The sequence below is a fragment of the Anomaloglossus baeobatrachus genome, chromosome 4, assembly GCF_048569485.1.
Source record: "Anomaloglossus baeobatrachus isolate aAnoBae1 chromosome 4, aAnoBae1.hap1, whole genome shotgun sequence".
Classification (NCBI taxonomy): domain Eukaryota; kingdom Metazoa; phylum Chordata; class Amphibia; order Anura; family Aromobatidae; genus Anomaloglossus; species Anomaloglossus baeobatrachus.
Genome location: NC_134356.1, coordinates 431,222,438 through 431,246,992, shown reverse-complemented (window position 1 = coordinate 431,246,992; position 24,555 = coordinate 431,222,438). Strand labels below are relative to the sequence as shown.

Here is a 24,555-nt window from a genome sequence, read left to right as displayed (position 1 = left end):
GCAGCCATGTTTAGTCAGTAGTAGTGGAGGAGAAGGAAAACAGTAAAGCTGCATCTATGGGAGGTGTGGAGACAGTAGTGGACCAAACTGAATTCGTATGACCCGCTGGGTCAACCCTGGGCCCCCGGACATGAAGGAAAGAAGCAGGCAAAGTGGCCTGTTGTCCCAGTGTTACCAGGTCAGGACTCTAAGGAGAACGTCCTTGGGTTAGCAACTGCCACTTGTTAGTGTGGCGCCCCTGACCTGGTCAGGCACCACTGAGTACTGCACCCATGCCTGGGTGGGTACAAACAGGTAATCCCAAAGGCTTACTAGGGTGTCCACACACACAGACACGTAGTATCCAGGACACACATACAGCTTAGAGGGAACCCTTGGGCAGACCCAGGGAGGGGGCAGAGCCCTCGCATTCCAGCTACTGGTGGGTGGTGGGACTGGAAGCTAGAGAGTTGTGCAGTGGCAGTCAGAGGAGTTGGAGTGGAGCAGCCGAGTCTGGAGATGAGGGCTGAAGAGCAGGACACTGTCAGACCCTGCACCTGTAGTGGCTGCTGGCGGGGGAGAGCGGCTACCCTGTGGTGCCGCCTGAAAACCACCTAGTGAAGAGGTGGCTGAGTAAGGGGATTACTGGTAGACCAGGCCCGCATGGGGAAACAAGTCCCCAGAGAAGGAACCCATCTACTTGGCCTGCTAAACCTGCTGGTGGGGGTGCTGGATGTACCCCACCGAACACACAGAGTCCGCAGCATCAACAGCAATGAGGGGGCCCATAAGTAAGAGAAGGCAAGCACCCAGCATTACTTGGTCCACGCCTTCAGCAAACGGGCCAGAAAGGGGAGAAGAGGCAGTTGCAACTTCCCTGGGTGATCTCGGAGCACTCCAAGTCGGGGTCACCCCAAAACTAGAAGAGCTAGGAAGGCGAGTCAGCAGTCACCCCTACATCGGCCTGAAGGATACCTGGTTCCACTCCTGTTTCATCATAGCATCACCTGGGTTGCCTCACTCTACCACCAGAAAGTGAGTAAAAACCCTGAAAGACATTGCTGCCTGTGTGTGAGTTCTTCTGCGACCTGTGAATTATACTATATTGAAAACTATGTGGGGTTCATTATACTATATGGAGGACTTAGAAGAACACATTATACTATATGGAAAGCAATGTGGGGCCCATTATACTGTCTGGAGGACAATGGGGGTGGATTATACTATATGGAGTATTAGGTAGAGTCCATTAAACTATATGGAGGACTATGGAGGGTGCATTATACTATATGGAGGATTATGGAGATTGTATTATACTATATGAAGGGCTATGGGGTGCATTATACTATAAAGAGGACATTTGGGTGTGCATGATACCATATGGAGGACTATGGGGTGTGCATTATACTATATAGAGGACTGGGGGGGGCATTATATAATATGGAGAACTGTGGAGGTGCATTTTACAATACAGAGGACTATTTGGGGCTTATATTATACGGAGTATTATGTAGGGGCCATTATACTATATAGAGGACTATGGGGGGCACATTATACTATATGGAAGGCTATGTAGGACCTTTATATTTGGAGGGCTTTGTGGAGGCCATTGGAATATTTGGATGGCTTTGTGTTGGCCATTATATTATTTGGAGGGCTATGTGGATGCCAGTATACTATTTGGTGGGCTAGTTGGGAGCCTTTATAATATTTGGAGCACTGTGAGGGATTCTTTATACAGTTGAAACCAGACGTTTACCAACACTATTTAAAAAGACACATATGTATGTTTTTTTCACTATCTGACATGAAATCAGAATAAATCTTTCCCATTTTATGTCAATTAGGAACCAAAATTATTTATATTTGACAAATGCCAGAATAATGAGAGAGAGAATATTTTAAGGCGTTGTTATACATTATGCAAGCAATTGTATAGTGTGAAGTAAACCAAAAAAAATCGGTCAAAAAATACAAATGGGTATCTTTCCTTAGCAATAACACAAAACCTACAGAAGAAAGAACTCTATCACAATTACATAGCGAAAATCACTTTTTTTATTTCATAGAAAATAGTAAAAACAAAAAATGCAAAAGAGAAGAAGTGTACAGAACAAAGCCCGAGTAATGGCAAATAAATGAATATACACAAAATATACTCCTTAAGAGATCAAAAAATAAATGCACATAAGATAAATATAAATTGATTAGTACAACAACACCCACATGAAGGTAACCACCAAAAATAAAATCAATCAGTATAAATAGGCAAAATAGTCATATTACATTTAAATAATTATTACCTACAGCCAAAAATTTGTTCAGTATTAAATTGATCAATTCTATTTTGACAAAGAATAGGCACCGGAAGCTCCAACAAGCAAACCTGAGACACATAAATGAACTATGTGCTCGATAGCATCCAAATTCAGCACTAGATGGTAATAAAGCTGAATCTGGAAAGCACACAGCTACAGTGCTGGCCAAAAGTATTGGCACCCCTGCAATTCTGTCAGATACTCAGTTTCTTCTTGAAAATGATTGCAATCACAAATTCTTTGGTATTATTATCTTCATTTAATTTGTCTTCAATGAAAAAATATTTTTTTTTTGTCATAAAGCCAAATTGGATATAATTCCACACCAAACATAAAAAAGGGGGTGGACAAAAGTATTGGCACTGTTTGAAAAATCATGTGATGCTTCTGTAATTTGTGTAATTAACAGCCCCTGTAACTTACCTGTGGCACCTAACAGGTGTTGGCAATAACTAAATCACACTTGCAGCCCGTTGACATGGATTAAAGTTGACTCAACCTCTGTCTTGTGTCCTCTTGTGTACCACATTGAGCATGGAGAAAAGAAAGAAGACCAAAGAACTGTCTGAGGACTTGAGAATCCAAATTGTGAGGAAGCATGAGCAATCTCAAGGCTACAAGTCCATCTCCAAAGACCTGAAAGTTCCTGTGTCTACGGTGCGCAGTGTCATCAAGAAGTTTAAAGCCCATGTGTTACATCTCGTGGCTCTCCTGAGGCAAGGACTGAGGCAGTCTCCCATTCCTTGCCTGCCACGAGCACTCCTGCTCAGCAGCGCCAAAGGTCTGCCAGACTGCGCAGTGTGCAGGAGATACTTTCTCAGAGAGGCAGCAGAAGGGTGACACCTAGTGGTTCTCCTGTTAAAAGGAGTGAAGCGGTCTCCCATTCCTGGACTGCCGCAGACTCTCCTGCTCAGCGGCCCCGAAGGTCTGCGAGGCTGCGCAATGTGCAGAGGTTTACTGCTCAGGGAAGCAGTGAGATTCCCGTTATCTCTGCACATTGTGAGACCGAGGATCCCGCCTCTATTTCCCAGAGGCAGGAGGGTGAGCATGTGCAATGCGTGGTGGGTCCTGATTCGCTCACTGACGTCACACGGCTTGATGACAAGGCTGGTGACGTGGTGAATCCTGACTGGCCAGGCTGGGACGTCGTGGACCCTGATTGGGTCAAGTCCGTCATCTCCGCCTCGCGCCCGCCCTCGGGTGGAGCTGCACCTCCTTAAAAGCTCCCCCTGCCATCATGGCGGCGCGCGACCGTCCTTCTATGTTTGGATGTCTGGCAGCGTGCTGCCACGCCACTGCTCAGGCATTACTGTCTCTTGTGGGCTTGGCCCTTGCTGCTCCGGCAGTACCTCGTTTGCAGGCCGTGTTCCTGCCTTGCTGCTCCGGCAGTACCCCCGTCAACAGGCCGTGTTCCTGTCCCAGGTGAGCTCCTCAAGTCTCCATTGGACTCACCTGGTTATTGAAAGCACACGTGCGTGGGCACCTCTGTGCTACCCTCGTGCCATATTCTCGTGACTTCCACTGGCACACGTGCGTGGGCACCTCTGTGCTTCCCCGTGCAACAGGTACACCGAGCCGTGAGATCTGTGCCATACAACCCTCAGGGGTTAGGGCAGATCGGTGTACATAGATCGTCTGTGACATTCCAGACGATCGCTAGCAGCAACCCGCTCACTCTTCACCCACCATAGCGGCGGTCCCTTACACCGCACAGTGGACCTTGACCGGCGGAAGCAGTCCATTTCCCATCTTGGCACGCTTCCCCGGGTCCCCCTCGTAACACCCATGGCACTATGGCTAACCTATATAACCTGTGGCTAAAAATTGACGAGAGATTTCAACGCAAGATTGTGCGGATGGTGGATAAAGAACCTTGACTAACATCCAAACAAGTTCAAGCTGCCCTGCAGTCCGAGGGTACAACAGTGTCAACCCGTACTATCCGTCGGCGTCTGAATGAAAAGGGACTGTATGGTAGGATACCCAGGAAGAACCCACTTCTTACCCCGAGACATAAAAAAACCAGGCTGGAGTTTGCCAAAACTTACCTGAGAAAGCCTAAAACGTTTTGGAAGAATGTTCTCTGGTCAGATGAGACAAGCTTTTTGGGAAATGCCATCAACATAGAGTTTACAGGAAAAAAAAGAGGGATTCAAAGAAAAGAACACGGTCCCTACAGTCAAACATGGTGGAGGTTCCCTGATGTTTTGGGGTTGCTTTGCTGCCTCTGGCACTGGACTGCTTGACCGTGTGCATGGCATTATGAAGTCTGAAGACTACCAACAAATTTTGCAGCATAATGTAGGGCCCAGTGTGAGAAAGCTGGGTCTCCCGCAGAGGTCATGGGTCTTCCAGCAGGACAATGACCCAAAACACTTCAAAAAGCACTAGAAAATGGTTTGATAGAAAGCACTGGAGACTACTAAAGTGGCCAGCAATGAGTCCAGACTTGAATCCCATAGAACACCTGTGGAGAGATCTCAAAATGGCAGTTTGGAGAAGGCACCCTTGAAATCTCAGGGACCTGGAGCAGTTTGCCAAAGAATAATGGTCTAAAATTCCAGCAGAGCATTGTAAGAAACTCATTGATGGTTACCGGAAGTGGTTGTTCGCAGTTATTTTGGCTAAAGGTTGTGCAACCAAGTATTAGGCTAAGGGTGCCAATACTTTTGTCTGGACCATTCTTGGAGTTTTGTGTGAAATGATGAATGATTTGATTTTTGTTTCATTCTCTTTTGTGTTTTTTCATTGCAAGCAAAATAATTGAAGATAATAATATCAAAGAATTTGTGATTGCAATCATTTTCAAGAAGAAACTGAGTATTATCTGACAGAACTGCAGGGGTGCCAATACTTTTGGCCAGCACTGTATGAATGAATAATGGAATTTTGTTCACACTTGAAATAAAGTGTCAAATATTAAAGCGCGATTCCTAAAACTTAACATGGACAAAACAGAATTCATTGTCTTTCCTCCTCCTCACTCATGGTTGCTAACTCTCCCCAGTCTCACAAGCTCGTTGCCTTGGAGTAACCCTCGACTCTGCTCTATCCTTCAAGCCAAACATCCAAGCCCTCTTCACCTTATGCAGACTACAACTCAAAAATATCTCCTGAATCCGTGCTTTCCTTAAAGGGTACTTTACATGCTGCGATCTCGTTAGCGATGTGAAATTCTAGATCGCAAGTGCGATCTTTAGAGATCGCACATAGGTCATTTTACGCATGTACGATCTCGAAAGATCTCACTTGCGATCTAGAATTGCACATTGCTAATGAGATCGCTAGCGATGTCGCAGCATGTAAAGTACCCTTAACTGTTGTGAATGTCAGTTATGCTTTGGCTGCTGTGAGGTTCCTTCTTGTGGTCAGGAATGGTTTGGTCAGAGACCAGGTGTGTTGAGTAATGGGCGTTTCCATTGCTAACACTCTGCGTATTTAAAATCTGGTCTGATAGCATGCTATGCTGGATGTCAGTTGTTCTTTGTTCACCAGCCTGCTTCATCCTGCTCCAGACAACATCTACATCAGATTAGTGCTTTGCTCTTTATTTGTTGTTTGGTTCTTTTGGCTCTTATCTGAGTTTGTCATTTGCTGTGGTTGTTGTCAGTTTATTTGCATGCAGGGATCTTCCCTCTCAGTTGCTTAGCTGGGAAGCTCCCTGCAGGTATGTTTGGAGTATTGCTCCTATAAGTCCATGTGTTTGTTTCTTTTTAAATTTGTAATGATTACTGCTTTCTATTCATTGGTATGACAAGAGCGCCTGGTATAGGACAGAGTTCAGATCTAGTGATCTGAGGGCCTTTTTGTACTATCAGGTATTTGGATTTTTGCAGGATTTTTCTCTGGCCACCACCAGTCCCTTTCCTGTCCTGTCCTATTTAGTCAGTAGGGCCTCACCTTTTGCTAATACTATCATCTATCTGTGTATTGTGTTTTCCTATATCACCGCAGTCTTTGAATGTGGGAGGCTTGCTATTCTCTATCTATTTTCTGAGGCAGAGAGTTATTCATCCTTCCTTCCTTTAGGATAGCTAGCTTCTCCGGTTGGGTTCACGGTGCACAAGATGTTAGTTCACCCCTCGGCTACTTCTAGTGTTGATGGTTAGTAAGGGGATGGCGGCCAGATTAGTTGCCAATGCTCTTGTCACCTTTTACCAATGATTTATGGTGGTCTTCCATGGTTCCGGATCATAACACTTAACCAAGATTCAGCAAAAATATTAGAGCATGCCCTCATCATCTCCCGCCTCGACTACTGCAACCTCCTGCTCTCTGGCCTCCCTTCCAACACTCTTGCACCCCTCCAATCTATCCTAAACTCTGCGGCCTGCTTAATCCACCTCTCCCCTCGCTATTCCCCAGCCTCGCCACTCTGCCAATCCCTTCACTGGTTTCCCATCGCCCAACGACTCCAGTTCAAAATATTAACCATGACATAAAAAGCCATCCACAACCTGTCTCCTCCCTACATCTGTGACCTAGTCTCCCGGTACCTACCTGCACGCAACCTCAGATCCTCCCAAGATCTCCTTCTCTACTCCTCTCTTATCTTATCTTCCCACAATCGCGTACAAGATTTCTCCCGTGCCTCCCCCATACCCTGGAACGCTCTGCCTCAGCATATCAGACTCTCCCCTACCGTGGAAAGCTTCAAGAGGAAACTCAAGACCCACCTCTTCCAACAAGCCCACAACCTACAATAGCCCTCAGTCCAGTAGACCACTGCGCAACCAGCTTTGTCCTCACCCTTTGTACCATCACCCATTCCCTGTAGACTGTGAGCCCTCACGGGCAGGGTCCTCTCTCTTCCTATACCAGTCTATTTTGTACTCTTAATGATTTTTGTACGTATACCCTCTTTCACTTGTAAAGCGCCATGGAATAAATGGCGCTATAATAATAATAATAATAATAATAATAATAATAATAATAATAAATTGGTAAAATTATAAATTAAAGAACAAAAAAACAAAAAGCTGCTGTGAATAGCATAAATATTATGTATGTGCTGAAAAACATACATATAATATATGGGCTGTATTATTCAAAGTTCAGCAGCAGATGGCAGTGGAGTAGATTATATCAAACACACAGCTGCGTGTAGTAGCAGTGTTGAAAGGACCGTGAGTCACATGTCCAAAATTTCAAACGCAAATGTAGAAAGATATGGATGTCAAAAACCTAGTAATACAAACGAATTAAGTAGAAATAAAGATAACGATTTCCATTACCGTAGGGACCCCCCTTGACACGCGTTTCGCTATCATAGCTTCTTTTCTGAGGGGCGGTCATCACTTGGGGTAGAAGTAGGAGCAACTCTTACACAACTTCTGTCAAGTCGGGGGCCCATCACGACAGAGACCAGTACCCTGAGGCTGCATTAGAACTGTGAGTAAAAAGACCTGGAACCATTTATTTGCCATTACCCTCTAGGGCTTTGTTCTGTACACTTCTCTTTTGTATTTTTTGTTTTTACTATTTTCTATGAAAGAAAGTGATTTTCGCTATGTAATTGTGATAGAGTTCTTTCTTCTGTAGGTTTTGTGTATATAGTGTGAAGGTTTGTGTGGGGTCCATCATACTGTCCGGAGGCCTGTGTGGGGGACATTTTACAGTTTATAGGGCTAATTGAGGCCATTATACAGTGTAAAGACTTGTGAAGGCCATTATACTGTATGTAGGCCCATTATACTGCATGGAGGGCTGTATGGGACTCACAGTTGGTGATCATATTGTGCTGGCGTCATCATACTTTGATGGGATTTGATTGGGACTGGAGGGTACTGTGGAGGAATTGTGGGGGTATCATATGTTTGTGGGGCACTCGTGTTGGCATCATACGTTATCGGTGCAATGTAAGGGAAATTTAGTGGCTTCTGTAGGAAGAAAATTATTTTTGTAAGGGCTGCATGCAAAGTTGTGAGATACAAGTGCATCTGAATAAATTAGTAGCCTATTGAAGCAGACTATTTTAAACGCTTAGGAAGCCTTTGCAGGTGTTTTGTGGTAATTCTAATTTTCTGAGATAATGACTTTTGGGTTTTGGATTTCTTAATCATCAACATTAAACAGAAATAAACACTTGAAATAGATCACTCTGTTTGTAATGACTCTATATAATATATGTGTGGCGCCCCTGAGCCTTCAGTCGCCACAGGGTACTGCACCTCACTTAAGGTGCATTAATTAATCTTGGGTTAATCACCGGTGTTTCCACATTCCACCTTACATACAGCTTAGGTGCCTTCTCACTGGGGATTGGACTAGGGTAGACAGGAGGGTGGCCATCCTGATGCATGGGACTTTCCTGGTCACTAGGACAATCACCTGGGGGGCGGGTACCACTTGGGGTAGAAGTAGGAGCAACTCTTACACAACTTCTATCAAGTCAGGACTACAGTTCTGGCAACACAACACCACCATCTTCCTTCGTTCTTCTTCACGGGGCCTGTGGCTTGGAGCGAGAAGCTCGGCCCGAGTTCCTGACGTCCACAGGGGCAACCCTTAGGAAAGGACATTTCCAAACACCGGTAGCAATCTCCAACTTATCCGGGATCAGCTGGGGCTCATTACGGCAGTGACTGGTACCCTGAGGCTGCATTAGAACTGTGAGTAAAAAGACCTGGAACCATTTATTTGCCATTACCCTCTAGGGCTTTGTTCTGTACACTTCTCTTTTGTATTTTTTGTTTTTACTATTTTCTATGAAAGAAAGTGATTTTCGCTATGTAATTGTGATAGAGTTCTTTCTTCTGTAGGTTTTGTGTATATAGTGTGAAGGTTTGTGTGGGGTCCATCATACTGTGCGGAGGCCTGTGTGGGGGACATTTTACAGTTTATAGGGCTAATTGAGGCCATTATACAGTGTAAAGACTTGTGAAGGCCATTATACTGTATGTAGGCCCATTATACTGCATGGAGGGCTGTATGGGACTCACAGTTGGTGATCATATTGTGCTGGGGTCATCATACTTTGATGGGATTTGATTGGGACTGGAGGGTACTGTGGAGGAATTGTGGGGGTATCATATGTTTGTGGGGCACTCGTGTTGGCATCATACGTTATCGGTGCAAGGTAAGGGAAATTTAGTGGCTTCTGTAGGAAGAAAATTATTTTTGTAAGGGCTGCATGCAAAGTTGTGAGATACAAGTGCATCTGAATAAATTAGTAGCCTATTGAAGCAGACTATTTTAAACGCTTAGGAAGCCTTTGCAGGTGTTTTGTGGTAATTCTAATTTTCTGAGATAATGACTTTTGGGTTTTGGATTTCTTAATCATCAACATTAAACAGAAATAAACACTTGAAATAGATCACTCTGTTTGTAATGACTCTATATAATATATGTGTGGCGCCCCTGAGCCTTCAGTCGCCACAGGGTACTGCACCTCACTTAAGGTGCATTAATTAATCTTGGGTTAATCACCGGTGTTTCCACATTCCACCTTACATACAGCTTAGGTGCCTTCTCACTGGGGATTGGACTAGGGTAGACAGGAGGGTGGCCATCCTGATGCATGGGACTTTCCTGGTCACTAGGACAATCACCTGGGGGGCGGGCACCACTTGGGGTAGAAGTAGGAGCAACTCTTACACAACTTCTATCAAGTCAGGACTACAGTTCTGGCAACACAACACCACCATCTTCCTTCGTTCTTCTGTGGCTTGGAGAGAGAAGCTCGGCTCGGGTTCCTGACTTCCACAGGGGCAACCCTTAGGAAAGGACATTTCCAAACACCGGTAGCAATCTCCAACTTATCCGGGATCAGCTGGGGCTCATTACGGCAGTGACTGGTACCCTGAGGCTGCATTGGAGCTGTGAGTAAAAAGACCTGGAACCGCAGCAGCTGACTCAGCCTCTTATTGCCGTCGCTGTCGCACAGCGCTTCGAGGCCAACAACCATTAATTACAGCCCTCATCATCCTCCCCGGGGCCCGCTCTACCTGTGGGGAGCAGAACCATCTTTGCTGCGACACCATCAGCGGCGGCTAATCCCTGGCCGTGTACCACAGGTGGCATCATGAGACAAACTATCCCCATCATCCCATCCACCATCCTCCTTCCTTTTATTGTACACCTCGGGGCCACGAAACCGGGCAAGGGCCACCCGTAACAACCCCCAGACCCGACATCACCGACCCAGCGACGAGTATCCAACCCCTTGCCCAGTGGGTGCTACATATGCATTTCCCTTTTTGCATTGAATTATTGAAATAAATCAACTTTTTGATGATATTATAATATATTGGGATGCCCTTGTATGATCTTATGTGACCCAGTCGAATATTTTTTTTGTGGGGGGTGTCATAATTAGAAGTTCTGGCATGGGGCCCCATGATTTCTACGTAGACTCCTGACTGCATATTCTAGATGATGTTGAACTAATTTTTTGCAAAGGGCCAATATTTCATTCCTTTCCCGTGACTTCATTCTGTTTTAAATGCATGACAATATTATGCTGGCTTTAGAAGCCGCTGATTACAGACTAAATATTAGTATGCAATGTTAATCTGCAAGTACACCCAGATTATTTTCTACAAAGTGACTCTCCTAGTTTTAATCCCCTAAAATATATGTGGTTTGCATTTTATTAGTGCCCAGGTGCATAACACACACTTCCCCACATTAAACTTCATCTGCCACATGGAAAACCAATCACTCAGTTTGTCCAAGTTATCTTATAAGTTAGGGAGGGACATCTTCTGTAAACTGTATTATACTATATACACTGGATCAACATTCCAGATGCCACAATCAACAACCTGATCAATTCTATGTGAGGCCCCCTTCACACGTCAGTGATTCTGGTACGTATGTTGCAGTTTTTATACATACCAGAATCGCGGACATACGCAGACCCATTAAAATCAATGGGTCTGCGCACACATCAGTGATTTTGTCACTGACCGTATTTCCATGTGGCGCACACGCATGTCCATGTGTTCCGAACGGAGACAAGTCCATTCTTCTCTAACATCACTGCTGTTACACAGACCACACAGTGGTGTGATCCATGTGACACGTACCAGAGAAAACATGCATCTTTGAAATAAAATTATTTTTATACTCACCTGTCTCCAGTGATGCTGTCTTCGGCCACTGCTGTCTCCTGCTTCCAGTCCAGCTAAATTATGCTCATGAACATTCACTGTACGGCGACCCCAAAGTAACAGCAGAGGGGAGACAGTGGCGGCCGGAGACAGCAGAGCCAGAGACATCACCACCACGGACAGCAGCAGCGTGGTCAGGTGAGTATAGAAGTTTCTGATCTCTGAGAACACGTGTGCCAAAATTACGGCACACGGAGGGCCATATGCATCTTTAAACGTCAATGAAAAACGTGTGTTTTTCACTGACATGTGAAAGAGGCCTGAAGGAGATATGTTGCACTATGTGAGGCAAATCACACTAGTGTAATAATTATGCTGTCTAATCAGCATCTTGAGATGTCACACCTGTGAGGTGGATGGATTATCTCGGCAAAGAAGGAGTGCTCACTAACACAGATTAGGAAAAACTTGTAAACAATATATGAGAGAAAAAGGCTTTTTGTGCCTTGTGATTTAGAAAAAGTCTTTGAGTTCAGCTAATGCAAAATTGGAGCAAAAACAAGTTTTGCGCTTATATTTTTGTTCAGTATATATTATAGCGTAGTACAGTTTATGGAAGATGTCCCTAAGGTACAAGATAAAAGAGAGAGAATGGCCTTTTGTGCAAGAAGAAAAAGTCTTAGATCTTAGGCGGGCTTTGCACGTTGCGACATCGCAAGCCGATGCTGCGATGTCGCACGCGATAGTCCCCGCCCCCGTCGCAGGTACGATATCGTGTGATAGCTGGCGTAGCGAAAATTATCGCTACGCCAGCTTCACATGCACTCACCTGCCCTGCGACCGTCGCTCTGACCGGCGACCCGCCACCTTCCTAAGGGGGGCGGTCGTGCGGCGTCATAGCGACGTCACACGGCAGGCGGCCAATAGCAGTGGAGGGGCGGCGATGAGCAGGATGTAAACATCCCGCCCACCTCCGTCCTTCCGCATAGCCGCCGGCGGCAGGTAAGGAGATGTTCCTCGCTCCTGCGGCTTCATACACAGCGATGTGTGCTGCCGCAGGAACGAGGAACAACATCGTACCTGTCGCGGCACCGGCATTATGGAAATGTCGGTGAATGCAACGATGATACGGTAACGACGTTTTTGCACTCGTTCATCGTATCATCTAGCATTTACACAGTACGATGTCGAAAGTGACGCCGGATGTGCGTCACTTTCGATTTGACCCCACCGACATCGCATGTGCGATGTCGCAACGTGCAAAGCCGCCCTTAGAGTTCAGCTCATGAAAAATGGGAGTAAAAATAAGTGCTGTGTTTTTATTTTTGCTCAGTGCAGATTTTCGTCATCTCCAAAAATAGAAACACCTTTAATCTCGTCTTTTCTATTATTAATAAAAAAGCTGAATAATAATTGACCCAGAACTGAACTTAGGGTTGCACCAGTTACACCTGGAGACCCTTCGGGGTACTCATCACTCCCCACAACTCTGCGTGCTGCTTTTGATCCTGATTTAAATCAAACCTCAAAGCTTACTATCAAAGTCTATAGATCTTAATTTAATTTATCAAGTTAGTTTGTCAACTTCGGTCCTTAGTTAAATCAAGCTGGCTATCACTTATTATGTTATTTTATACCACACACTAATATATATAATCCATTACAAGCCCATCAAACAGTTTTCCTATGATGTTAAGGCTTCTTGTCTATAATTACATGGGAAAGACTTAGAGCCGCTTATGAAAAAAGGCAACAGTCACTTCGTACAGTACCAGCCACTAGAGAGTCTCTAAAATGCATGTATAGGGGCACTGCAATAACTGAGTTGAGTTCATTAAGAACTCTTTGAAGCAGTCAATCTAGACCCAGGTCTACATTGATTTTATTACGCTTTGTTTGGACCATTTCTGTGTTGACCAACTGACTATATTAGATGATATATTAAGAGCAACAACATCTACGGCTTCTCCTCTTTGATGTATGCAGAGCCAAAGAATCCATGTTTTTATACTTGGTTTTTATAACTTGAGAAAAACACCAGCCCAGTGCAGAAAGGCAGTGGCATTAAAAAAAATGATTTGGAATCCAGTCTGTTCATTCTCGTAGTGTAGCTACCTAAACATGTCAGTTTATATTTTTGTCAAGAACCCATGTGGCACCATATTTTTCTGATTATAAGACACGCTTATTCTCCCAAATATTTGGAAGGAAAATGAAGCGTGCTTCTTGTAATCTGAATGCAGCTTACCGGAGGAGGTGGAGAGGGGTCACAGGAGATGCTGTTTGCGCTGTTCTGCGGGATTACTGCGGGCACTGTGTTTTGGGCTATGAGGCAGGGACCGCCATTCTGAAAATATCGGTGGTGCGGGCTTCAATTAATGGAACCCCGGAATCGGCGCATGTGCAGATTGAGCTCTCGGCTCAAGAACTCATCTGCACACGTGCCGCCTCCGGCCTATTGATCTCCGTGCAGCGGACTTAAGGCAAATGGCGCCCGGATGCGTCTGCAGATAAGATCTCAGCTTGTCATTGAGCCGAAAGCTTCATCTGCGCATGCACCGACTCTGGCGTCATTTTTTTTTAAGCCTGCACTGCCTACAGTTTCTGGATGCTCCTCCTGGCTCACAGTGCCCGCAGCGAGCATCTGGGACACTCTCTGCATCGCCCACAGTATCGCCCAACTCCAGCTCCCCTGCCTCCTGTGACTCCTGTTCCACCACCACTGTCGCCCCCCCCAGTCCAGTAACACACCACTGGATTATAAGACGGACCCCAATTTTTTCCCCCTTTTATGTTCCTCTAAATTTCGGGTGCGTCTTATAATCCGGTGCATCTTAATAAACTAAAAGTAACGTAATTCTGCCTTCTCTTAATCCTCATTGAACAATTCCCCATTATTTAGGGAACCCACTTGTGAGGACCTAAGTTTTTGTTTTTATTTATTAAAATAATTTTTTGTGATTTTCTTTGCATTCCTTGGCTGCCTGGTATTCATTATTCACATTAGCTGATTTTATTACTATTGTACCTCAATGTTCAGGTTACACATTCTTCTGTCTATATCTTATTATTTAGAATTCATAGCTATTTAGACATACAGCACCTTTACTATGTACTATGTAATATATTGTACAATCCTTACCTGCAGAGATCTGAACATCAGCCACAATTCTTTCTGGACGAGGCAGTTTCTTTGGGATGGATGCAAGATCTAGTATTGCCAACATGATGTCGTCCCAGAAAGACAACAGAGATCCTGGATCCTCTAGTGAGCGAATTGCATCAGAAGGGACGGTAAGGATAATATTGTCAGTGATAAGCTCAGCCCAAGGAGCTGCTAAAAAACGAGTTGTTTTCAACCAAGAAGAATGGTCAGTTTGTCCTGATGAGAAATTAGTTTAGTATGCAATATAAATATAAAATGAATGTTAAAATTATGACCTGAACTTAAAGGGTTATTCTCCAAATATGAAGTTAGTCCTTATTCATATGAGAGGGAATAACTTACTGATTAGATTAGGCTGAGTCTGCCCCCAGAGATCCTGGTAACAGGGCTCCAAAAACTGAAGACCGCCCCTGCAGAGCCTTGTTTGGAATTAAGTAGAGGTGTGCTTGCTCTATCTCCGCTCCATTTATTGCCTATGGGACTTGCCAGAGGAGGCTAAGCATTGTGCTTGGCTGAGCAAGAACCCTCTGCTACAGTATATGCATTGTTTATTTAATATTAGCAAATACTGATTATACGTAACATTAACGGTACCGTAGCAAGCAAATAAATTAAAACAGGCTAGGGAAAATTCTTCTTGACTGTTATTTCATACACCATTGTTTACAGGGTTGTCCCGCTTTAAAAAACGCTCTACTTTAAAGGGAAGGTGCCACGATTGTATTTTTTGTATTAATAGTTACTGAGTATGGATTCAATTATTTTTAATATAAAATTAACTTCATTGTTTATTTTTTAAATTAATTCTATTTTTCTCAAACACTGGGGGTTACACACTGCAAATACGGCAGCTCCTGTGCATAAGGGCTAATAGTCGGCCTCCGACCCTATCTCCTGCACTGTGGCTACTCCCTGCTGTCACCTGTACATGCCCCCTTTGTTGTCCTATCAAAGCAGAGGGAGGATACTGCCACCATCTCTGTGGAGCCCACAGCATATGCTGTGCAGTCCACTTTCTCCCTGAGCACGGGGTCGGCAGCGAGCGGTGATCTATAGTACAATATACCAGGCAGCTCAGGCTCCAGATCGCTGCTGGCTGCCACCAGTACTTACCTCGGACATCCGCTCCTGGTAGTTCCTCCTGTCAGCTCTCTGTGCTCAGCACAGGGGGCACAAAGAGCGCTGGGGAACCAGGGGCACAAAGTGCTGGGGAACAGAGCACTGGGGGACACTCTAGGGGCACAGAGAGCACTGAGGAATGCTGGAGTAGCGCCGAGAGCACTGGAGAATGCTGGAGTGGTACAGAGAGCACTGGGGGATGCTGGATGCATAGCCAGACTTGGAGGAAGCTGAGGGCACAGAGAGCACTGGGGGATGCTGGAGGGTCACAGAGCACTGGAGGACGCTGGACGCATAGCTAGACCTGGGGGATGATGGGGCATAGCCAGACCTGGGGGATGCTGGAGATGCACAGAGAGCACTGAGGGACACTGGGGGCACAGAGAGCGCAGGGGGACACTGGAGAGGCACAGAGCACTGGGGGACACTGGGCACATAGCCAGAGCTGGGGGTTGCTAAGGGCAGAGAGCACTGGGGGATGCTCAAAGGGCACAGAGGACTGGGGGACACTGGAGGGGCACAAAGAACTGGGGGATGCTGGAGGGGCACAGAGCACTGGGGACACTGGGCACATAGCCAGACCTGGGGGATGCTAGGGGCAGAGAGCACTGGGGGACGCTGAAAGGGCACACAGAGAGGACTGGAGGATGGTGGAGGGGCACAGAACACTGAGGGATGCTAAATGCTTAGCCAGACCTGCGAGTACAGAGATCACTCGGGATGCTGAAGGGGTACAGAACACTTAGGGAAACTGGGCTCATAGCTAGACCTGGGGAATGCTGGAGGTGCACAGGAAGCACTGGGGGACAATGGATGCATAGCCATACCTGGGAGACGCTAGGGGCACAGAGCGCACTGGGGGCCCTTGAAGAACTGAGCACTAGGGGACACTGGAGGGGCACAGAGAGAACTGAGGGACGCTGGCTGCATAGCCAGACCTGGGGGACATTGGAGGCATGGAAAGCACTGGGAGATGCTGGAGGGGCACAGAGAGCACTGAGGGATGCTGGAGGGGCACAGAGTGCACTGGTGAATGCTGGACGCATATGTACCGCTCCGTGCTTGGCTGCAACCGAGACGCTCGGATCCGGGCTCGTTGGTGGGTGGCTCGAGCGCCTCCGGAACCGGGGTCACTTTGTTCTGAAAGGGGATGCTGGCGCTTTTGGTGGGGGTTAGGTAGGTGCACGGTTGGAGCCGCGCTTGAGTTCGTTACACCACCCATGGGATGTGGTGAAGGTAGACACCACCGCTGCCGTTACGGGGCACCCGGGGGAGATGGTAGTGCAGCAATATGTTAACTCCTCCATGGGCAGGGATGGTGGCCCCGGGGCCCGTTTTGGGTAACTGGACGGTGCAGGGCGGTGCACAGCCGGATGACACTGTTGTACTCACTGTTATTAACACACACAAGTCTCTGGTAAACCAAGTTGATGGTGGTCGGTGCCCGCAACCAGCTGAGTCTGGTCTTGGCCTTTCTCCTGCACCATGTTGTGTATTTGGGCTGCCTGCGCTTCAGCGACAGGAGTCCGCTCCCCGGCTTTGTGGATGTCGGGAGAGCCCTTTTGCCCGCAGACGCTGGCCCGTGGGATCTCTCTGCCTGTGCGGTGGCTTTCTATCCCCCTCTGTGGGCTGTTGTCTTCAGTCGGGACTTGGGTGGGAAAGGACCTATAGTCCAGACCGCAATCAGTTAATTAACTCAGTCCAGTGGATTCTGGACCTCTTTTCAGGGTCTGAGTACCCCCCTGTGTGCTCCGGTTTCCGAGTTGGTTGCCTGGGTCGGTACCGGCAGGCCACTACCCTGTCCCGGTCCACCACGGTTCCACAGAGCAGTCTTCCCGGCTCCTGCAGGCTAAGGTCACCATTTGCCTCCTAGCCAGAGGTACCCGGGCTCCAACCCCGGCACCTGTCAGACTCCTTCACTCCACTCAACTACTACTGAACTGCCTGTTTCCTGCCTCAGGCCCTCTGAACTCCTCGGTGGACATGGTCAACCGCCTGGCTCCGCCCCCTGGTGTGTCCATTAAGCACTGAGGGAGGTGACTAGGTTTTAATGGTTGGCTGATGACACCTTTCTGGGGGACAGGTGTAGTGCGGAGGTCTGTGACTACCTGGCTAGTCCAGGGCATCACACAGACAGACCTGGGGCCATTGGGGGCACAGAAAGCACTAAGGGACACTGGAGTGGCACAGAACACTGGGGGATGCTGGGCGCATAGCCAGACCTGGGGGATGCTGGAGGGGCAGGGAGCACTGGGGAATGCTGGACGCATAGCCAGACCTGGGAGATGCTAGGGGCACAGAACACTGGAGAAAGCTGGATGCATAGGCAGACCTAGGGGATGCTAGGGGCACAGAGAGTAACAGGGGGATACTGGGCACAAAGCCAGACCTAGGGGACGGTAGGGGCACAGCCAGACTTGGGGGACGCTGGAGGTGCACAGAGCATTGGAGTACACAGGGGGTATAGCCAGACCTGGGGGACACTTGAGGGGCACATAGAGCACTGGGGGATGCTGGAGGGGCTCAGAGCATTGGGGTATGCTCAGCGCATAGCCAGACCTGGGGAATGCTAGGAACATAGCCAGACCTGGGGGATGTTGGTAACATAGAGCATTGGGGGATGCTGGAGGGACAAGGGGAGCACTGGGGGATGCTTGGCGCATAGCCAGACCTGGGGAACTCTGGAGGGGCAAATAGAGCACTGTGAGAACAGAGCAGTTGGGGACGCTGGAGGGGCACAGAGAGCACTAGGGGACGCTGGATGCATAGACCGACCTGGGGGATACTGGGGGTACACAAAGCACTGAGGGTCGCTGGAGTGGTACAGACACTGGGGGATGCTGGGCGCACTCTGGAGGGGCAGAGAGCACTGGAGAATGCTGAACGCATAGCCTGACCTGGGGGATGCTAGGGGCACAGAAAGCACTGGGGAAAGCTGGATGCATAGGCAGACTTAGGGTTTGCTAGGGGCACAGAGAGCACTGGGGGATACTGGCACATAGCCAGACCTGGAGGACGCTGGGGGCATAGCCAGACCTGGGGAATGCTTGTGTGCACTCAGGTCCGGGATGGTTACTCGCTCGTAGCTTGAGGATCTCTGCACCCGGGGGCTCGGGTCCACTCTCAAATGGAAACGAGGGGGGGGTTATTTACAAGGGAGAGATAGAGTTCGTGACGCCATGCGTGGTGTGCGGTAACGAGGATTACCACCGCTGCCGATCGGAGTACCCGTGGGAGATGGAATAGGGGCAGCCAGATGACGTTTCCCTCCACGGGTAGGGAAGGCCCCGGGCCTCTGGATAGTGGGGTGCAGGGGAGCACAGGGCTTGTTGAAAGCATGAGAGAACCGTGTGCTCACTCAGGCAGCATCGGTGATGAAAAGCAGACTCTGACAATGAGGTAAACAAAGTCTCTGGGTGCCGCTGCCCTCTTGGGGGAGCCGGTCCGGGTATCCGTCCCCTATAGTACTGCCGGGTGGTCCGGAGCCTGCCTCCATGCACAAATTAGAAGTTTTCGGGTGGCCCGTAGGCATAAAGCTGTCCGGGCCCCACTCCCTACTGTTGGTGGTGGAGCTGTGCTCTCAAGGGCTCACGCTTGGGATTTCTGTGGGCTGCGTGGGTTGGAAAGCCCTATCTCCCTTGTTGCGCTAGTGCCTCTGATTTCTGAGCTTCGTTGGGGACAGTCCATAAAGTCACTATCCTCCGCAGGTTAATTGCCGGGTTGCTTGAAGCTACTTCCCGACCGAGGGTCCAGTACCCCGCCGTGCTTTTGGTCTCAGACCAGCTATTATACTCGAGCTGCTGACCATCCTCCAAGACCAGGTCTAGGCACCCAGCCCCAATACCCCGCGACCGGGTCTCTGACTCCTCCGGGCCCAGACCACCGTCTGCAACCCAATCTTTAATTCCACGGGAGCCACACACTCCCCAGCTCTTCACTGCTCGAGGGCTACCACTGCTCCGTTCTACTTCCCTCCCACCAGTCTGCCTGACCCCTAGGTGGGCGGCCCTATTCCAGCTCAGCAGCCCACTGGTGTGTCTAACAGGGTATCGTGTGAGGTGTGGTTGGGATTTTGGATGCTTATAGAGGCAGTACTAAAGGTTGGGAACCCAGAACCATAGGGAGTTGAGGTAAAGAGCGTGCAGTACCCTGTGACGCCCTGACTAGTCCAGGGGCGCCACACTTGGGGGGCACACAGAGCATTGGAGGACACTGGAGGGGCACAGAGCATTGGGGGACTCTAGGAGCATAACCAGACCTGGGGGATGCTGGAGGGGCACAGAGAGTTCTGGGGGATGCTGGAGGGGCACAGAGATCACTGGGGGACACTGGCGGGGCACAGAGAGCACTGGAGAACGCTGGACGCATAGTCAGACCTGGGGGATGCTGGGGCCACAGAGATCACTGGGGGACACTGGGCGCAGACCTATTAATCAAACGCTCTAAAATAAGTAACTTTTTTAAATCAGATTAAAACTAGAATACTTAAAACCATGTAGTGTAAATAGCCACCATAGTTATAGTTCAGACAAATGTAATAGTTAATCTGTTCTAATAGTTTAATCTGATCTAATAAAGTTACTTGCTTTAGAGGTGTTGATTAGGTCTGTGACATACATTTCTTCTTTGGTTAACCTCATATGGTCTTTAACAGCACTGGGGGAATAGACAGACCTGGAGGATACTGGGGGCACAGAGCACTGGGGGATACAGTAATTTTGGGGCACAGTAATATGATGGCAGAATATATGGGGTACAGTATACAGTGGGGTACATTATACAGTGGAGCACTATGCCAGCTGTGCTTGGTGACACTGTCCACAGTTCAGGATCACTTTGCAGTCACCAACAAAATGGCTCCACACTGAGATCCTAAACGTCATGCTCCCTTATCCTTTTGCAGACACTCAGAAAGGGAGGGGTGTCACATCATACACATGAGAGCAGATTCCACCCACTTTTACTGCAGCTGTAATCCAGGCTAATTGTACACTAGGTTTTCAGCACCTGCTCCCCATAGGGTTTAAGAGTAGAAAATATCAAACTTTTTAAATTATTTTATATATTTTGCTTAATTAAAAACAAATGATAGTATTTAAACTATACATTAAAAGATGAATACTTTTCATTTTTTCAGTTATTCAAAAATGGATTTGGGGATTGCACCTTCCTTTTAAGCTGTGGTAGCTATAAAGAAAAACAAATATTTCTTACTCTCCCTGGATACAGCCCTGTGATTCCACTGCTGCCTCTGTCTCAGATGTTGGTATGCAGCCCTGAGGTCACATCGACAGCACTGCAGCTAATCATTGAGCTTGGTAGCTTGTGCATTCTACACAGACAGAACCGCTGAGCTCCGTGATGGGCTGCAGCACTCTTGATGTTACGTCGGCATTGAAGACAAACCACAAAAACCAGAACAGTGTTAGATAGTTGGCACTGGACCCAGCAAGACTAAGTAATAATCAGGTTGGGGGGTTATTTATAACTACTGCAGCTCATAACAGAAAATTTAGGAAAAGTGCACTGTCGTAAGATGCAATAAATTCTTTAGGATGCATATACCTCTTAATGAATTTGGTGCACCTATTGGCTGCATGTGCACCATTATCAGATATCTACTCCAGCTATGAGCGGGTTTACTTGTCTGTTATATTTTACACCATTTCCTTACATGAATTATAGCAAATGTGTCATTGGCCATGTCCTTCCCATTATGTGTCCCACTTTTTAGAGAAGTGGTAGGCCGGCACATAAACATCAAATATTGTAAAATTATTGCACAACTTCGTGTTGAACAAAATGTGCAACTTTTATATACAGAAAATTGATGTAAAGTTTCCAATGATTTCCTATCTTTACATGGGGCATTTCCCATTTCTTTCTTAAAGAGAACCTGTCATCAGGTATGGTAAAGTAAAAGGTATGGCCATAAAGGCGCTGTTATACTGATTTAATAGATACTTATGGTGAAGAAATATGTAGCCTAGGTTTTGTTAGATCATAATTCGATGTTCTTGGTTTCCATGCTTTGGCGTGAGACTGTTGGGCGTGACTGTGGGTAGGTTCTTCAGCTCTGCCACAACCCCTCTGCTGCCTTTGGTGTCTTTATCCTCCACCTCTAAATTTTCTGCCGGCACCATCCTAGCTGCAGGTGCCACTTATGATTGATCTACAGTCCCTGACAAAACTTCTGTCGCTTATCCATGTTATGTAAATAAAAGCTTAGAACCTCACTTTAAATTCATCCATTGGTTTTATAAATTACTCTTTTGAAAGCTGAAACCCTCCCAAATTTGGTTTAGGTTATGAAAATAAAGTTGCTGCAAAGCTGAAATATTGATCATTGAATGAACACAGAAAGGTCAGATTTTGGCAAGAGAAAAGTTGTCGCCCACAGAAAGTAATGTGAAATTCAAACAAATAATTAACTTCTAATACAAAGATATGTTGCATAACATTTGTGAATGAAGTTGTGGTGCTATTACAGCCATATTTAATATTTTGTGTAACTTCCATGAGCTTGAAGAACTGCATCCATGAGGTTCAACAATGATTCATAAAATTTATTGATGAAGTCATCAGGAATAGCAAAGAATGCAGTCTTACATGCCTCCCAGAGTTCATCTAGATTCTTTGGTTTTGTCTTCCAAGCTTCCTCTTTCATCCTACCCCAAACATGCTCAATTATGTTCATGTCTGGTGACTGGGCTGGCTAGTCCTTGAGCACCTTGATAGTCTTTGCCAGGAGGAACTTTGTTGTAAAGATGGATGTATGAGATGGAGCACCATTCTGCTGCAGAATTTGACCCTTTTATGATTGGGAATGTAAGAGGTAGCTAATGCTTCTTGATATTTTAGGCTATTGATATTGCCTTCCACCTTGCAAATGTTTTGCACACCCCCATACTGAATGTAACCCCAGACCATAATCTTCCCACCACCAAACAACTGTTTTCTGGATCCATACAGGTTCCAGTAGGTCTTCTGCAGTATTTGCAGCTTATGTGGTGTAATTCAACTGAAGATTCATCAGAGAAATCCACCTTCTGCCACTTTTCCAGCGTCCATATGTTTAGAAGGCTGTGGGACTTAGCAAATGCCACACGGGTTTTTAATTGCCTTTTGTTTACTCCTGGCTTCTGGGGACTGATTCGACCATGGAGGCCATTGCGAGACAGAATCCTACAAACTGTTTTAGTTGACACAGGGACTTGAGATGACCAGGCCTGTCGGAACTCTGCTGCAGTGGAAGAGGGGCTGGCTTTGGATTTTGTAACCAACAAACGTTCCTCCTGAGCAGTTGTCTTGTAGGGTCTGCCGGACCTGGGCTTGTCAAAAACATCTCCAGTCTCTTCAAATCTTTTTCTAATTCTTTGTACTTGACGCTGAGACACATTAAAGGTGCCATTCACTTCTGAAGTGGATCTGGTCTTCAGCCTCTTGATAATCAAGGCTTTGGTCGCAGGGTGGATTTTTGGCATGTTGTCAGAGGTCAAGTTGCAGTTCAAGTGAAGGTCTGGGGTGCTGGGTTTCTTTTTATACAAACCCACTAATTAACCGATCATTTAGTGAGCACAGGTGAGGATGTAAACTAGGATTGGGTGCATTATATGACAAGGCAACAAAACTTTGTCTTGCCAAAATCTGACCTTTTTGTGTTCATTCAATGATCAATATTTCAGCTTTGCAGCAACTTTATTTTCATAACCTAAACCAAATTTGGGAGGGTTTCAGCTTTCAAAAAAGAGTAATTTATGAAACCAATGGATGAATTTAAAGTCAGGTTATAAGCTTTTATTTACATAACATGGATAAGCAACAGAACCTTTGTCAGGGACTGTAGCCCAGTTTAATCTCAGGGGTCTTCAGTAAAATATCGTCAGTGGCAGCGCATAGGCGGATTGAAATTTCGGCTCATTATTAAGCCGAGATCTAAGGGGTACTTTGCACGTTGCGACATTGCTAGCAAATGCTAGCGATGCCGAGCGCGATAGCCCCGCCCCCATCGCACATGCGATATGAACTGATAATGTTCGCTACTGCAGCTTCACACGCACATACCTGGTCGGCGACGTCACTGTGACTGCCGAAGAATCCCTCCTTCAAGGAGGTGGTGCGTTCGACGTCACTAAGCGGCTGGCCAATAGAAATGGAGCGGCAGAGATGAGCGGGATGTAAACATCCCACCCACCTTCTCCCTTCCACATTGCCGGTGGACGGCGGGCGTAGGTAAGGAGATGTTTGTTGGTACTGCGGCTTCACACACAGCGATGTGTGGAGCTGCAGGAACGACAAACAACATCGTACCTGCGGACGTACCGACATTATGAAAATGAACAACGTGACACAAATCAGCGATTTTTGACTGTTTCACGCTCGTTCATCTTCTCTCCTAGGCTTTACACGTTGCGATGTAGTTACCGGCGCCGGATGTGCGGCACTTTCGATTTGACCCCGATGATATCGCAGTAGCGATGTCTCAACATGCAAAGTACCCCTAAATCTGTGCATGCACAACCACCGGTGCCACTTTCTTGAAGACTTTCAGAAGAGCTCTCTGCGCAAGAGCTGCCCTCGGCTAGAATGGCAGCTAAAATTTAAAACAGAAAGAGGATAAAGACACCAGAGGCATTAGAGGAGCCTCCATTAGGTGACTCTGTGGGAGGTAGCCAGATTGTACCACTCCTGCGGTAGTTGTGTATGTATATATACTGTGTGTATATATATATATATGTCCAATGTATTTTGTGTTGTGTGCATTGTAGTGGTTATGTTTTGGAAGGTGAATGTCTGGGTGTTGCAGAGCCTGAGCATCTGGAGGCAAGGAGTTTATTTTATTGAAGATTGCATTTTATTATAATGTGTGATTAATATATTAAGAGTGTAGTGTGGAATATGGGAGTGTTGGGTAGATGTA

General features: G+C 46.8%; 1 protein-coding gene across 1 annotated transcript in view; it reads right to left on the bottom strand.

The window, feature by feature from the left end:
• LOC142301613 (TRPM8 channel-associated factor homolog) overlaps positions 1–24,555 on the bottom strand; it is a 48,251-nt gene that overhangs the window by 7,310 nt on the left and 16,386 nt on the right. Inside the window, exon 5 of the mRNA XM_075342641.1 lies at positions 14,493–14,732. Within this exon, the coding sequence (XP_075198756.1) occupies positions 14,493–14,732 (240 nt within the window). The remainder of the gene's footprint in view (positions 1–14,492; positions 14,733–24,555) is intronic.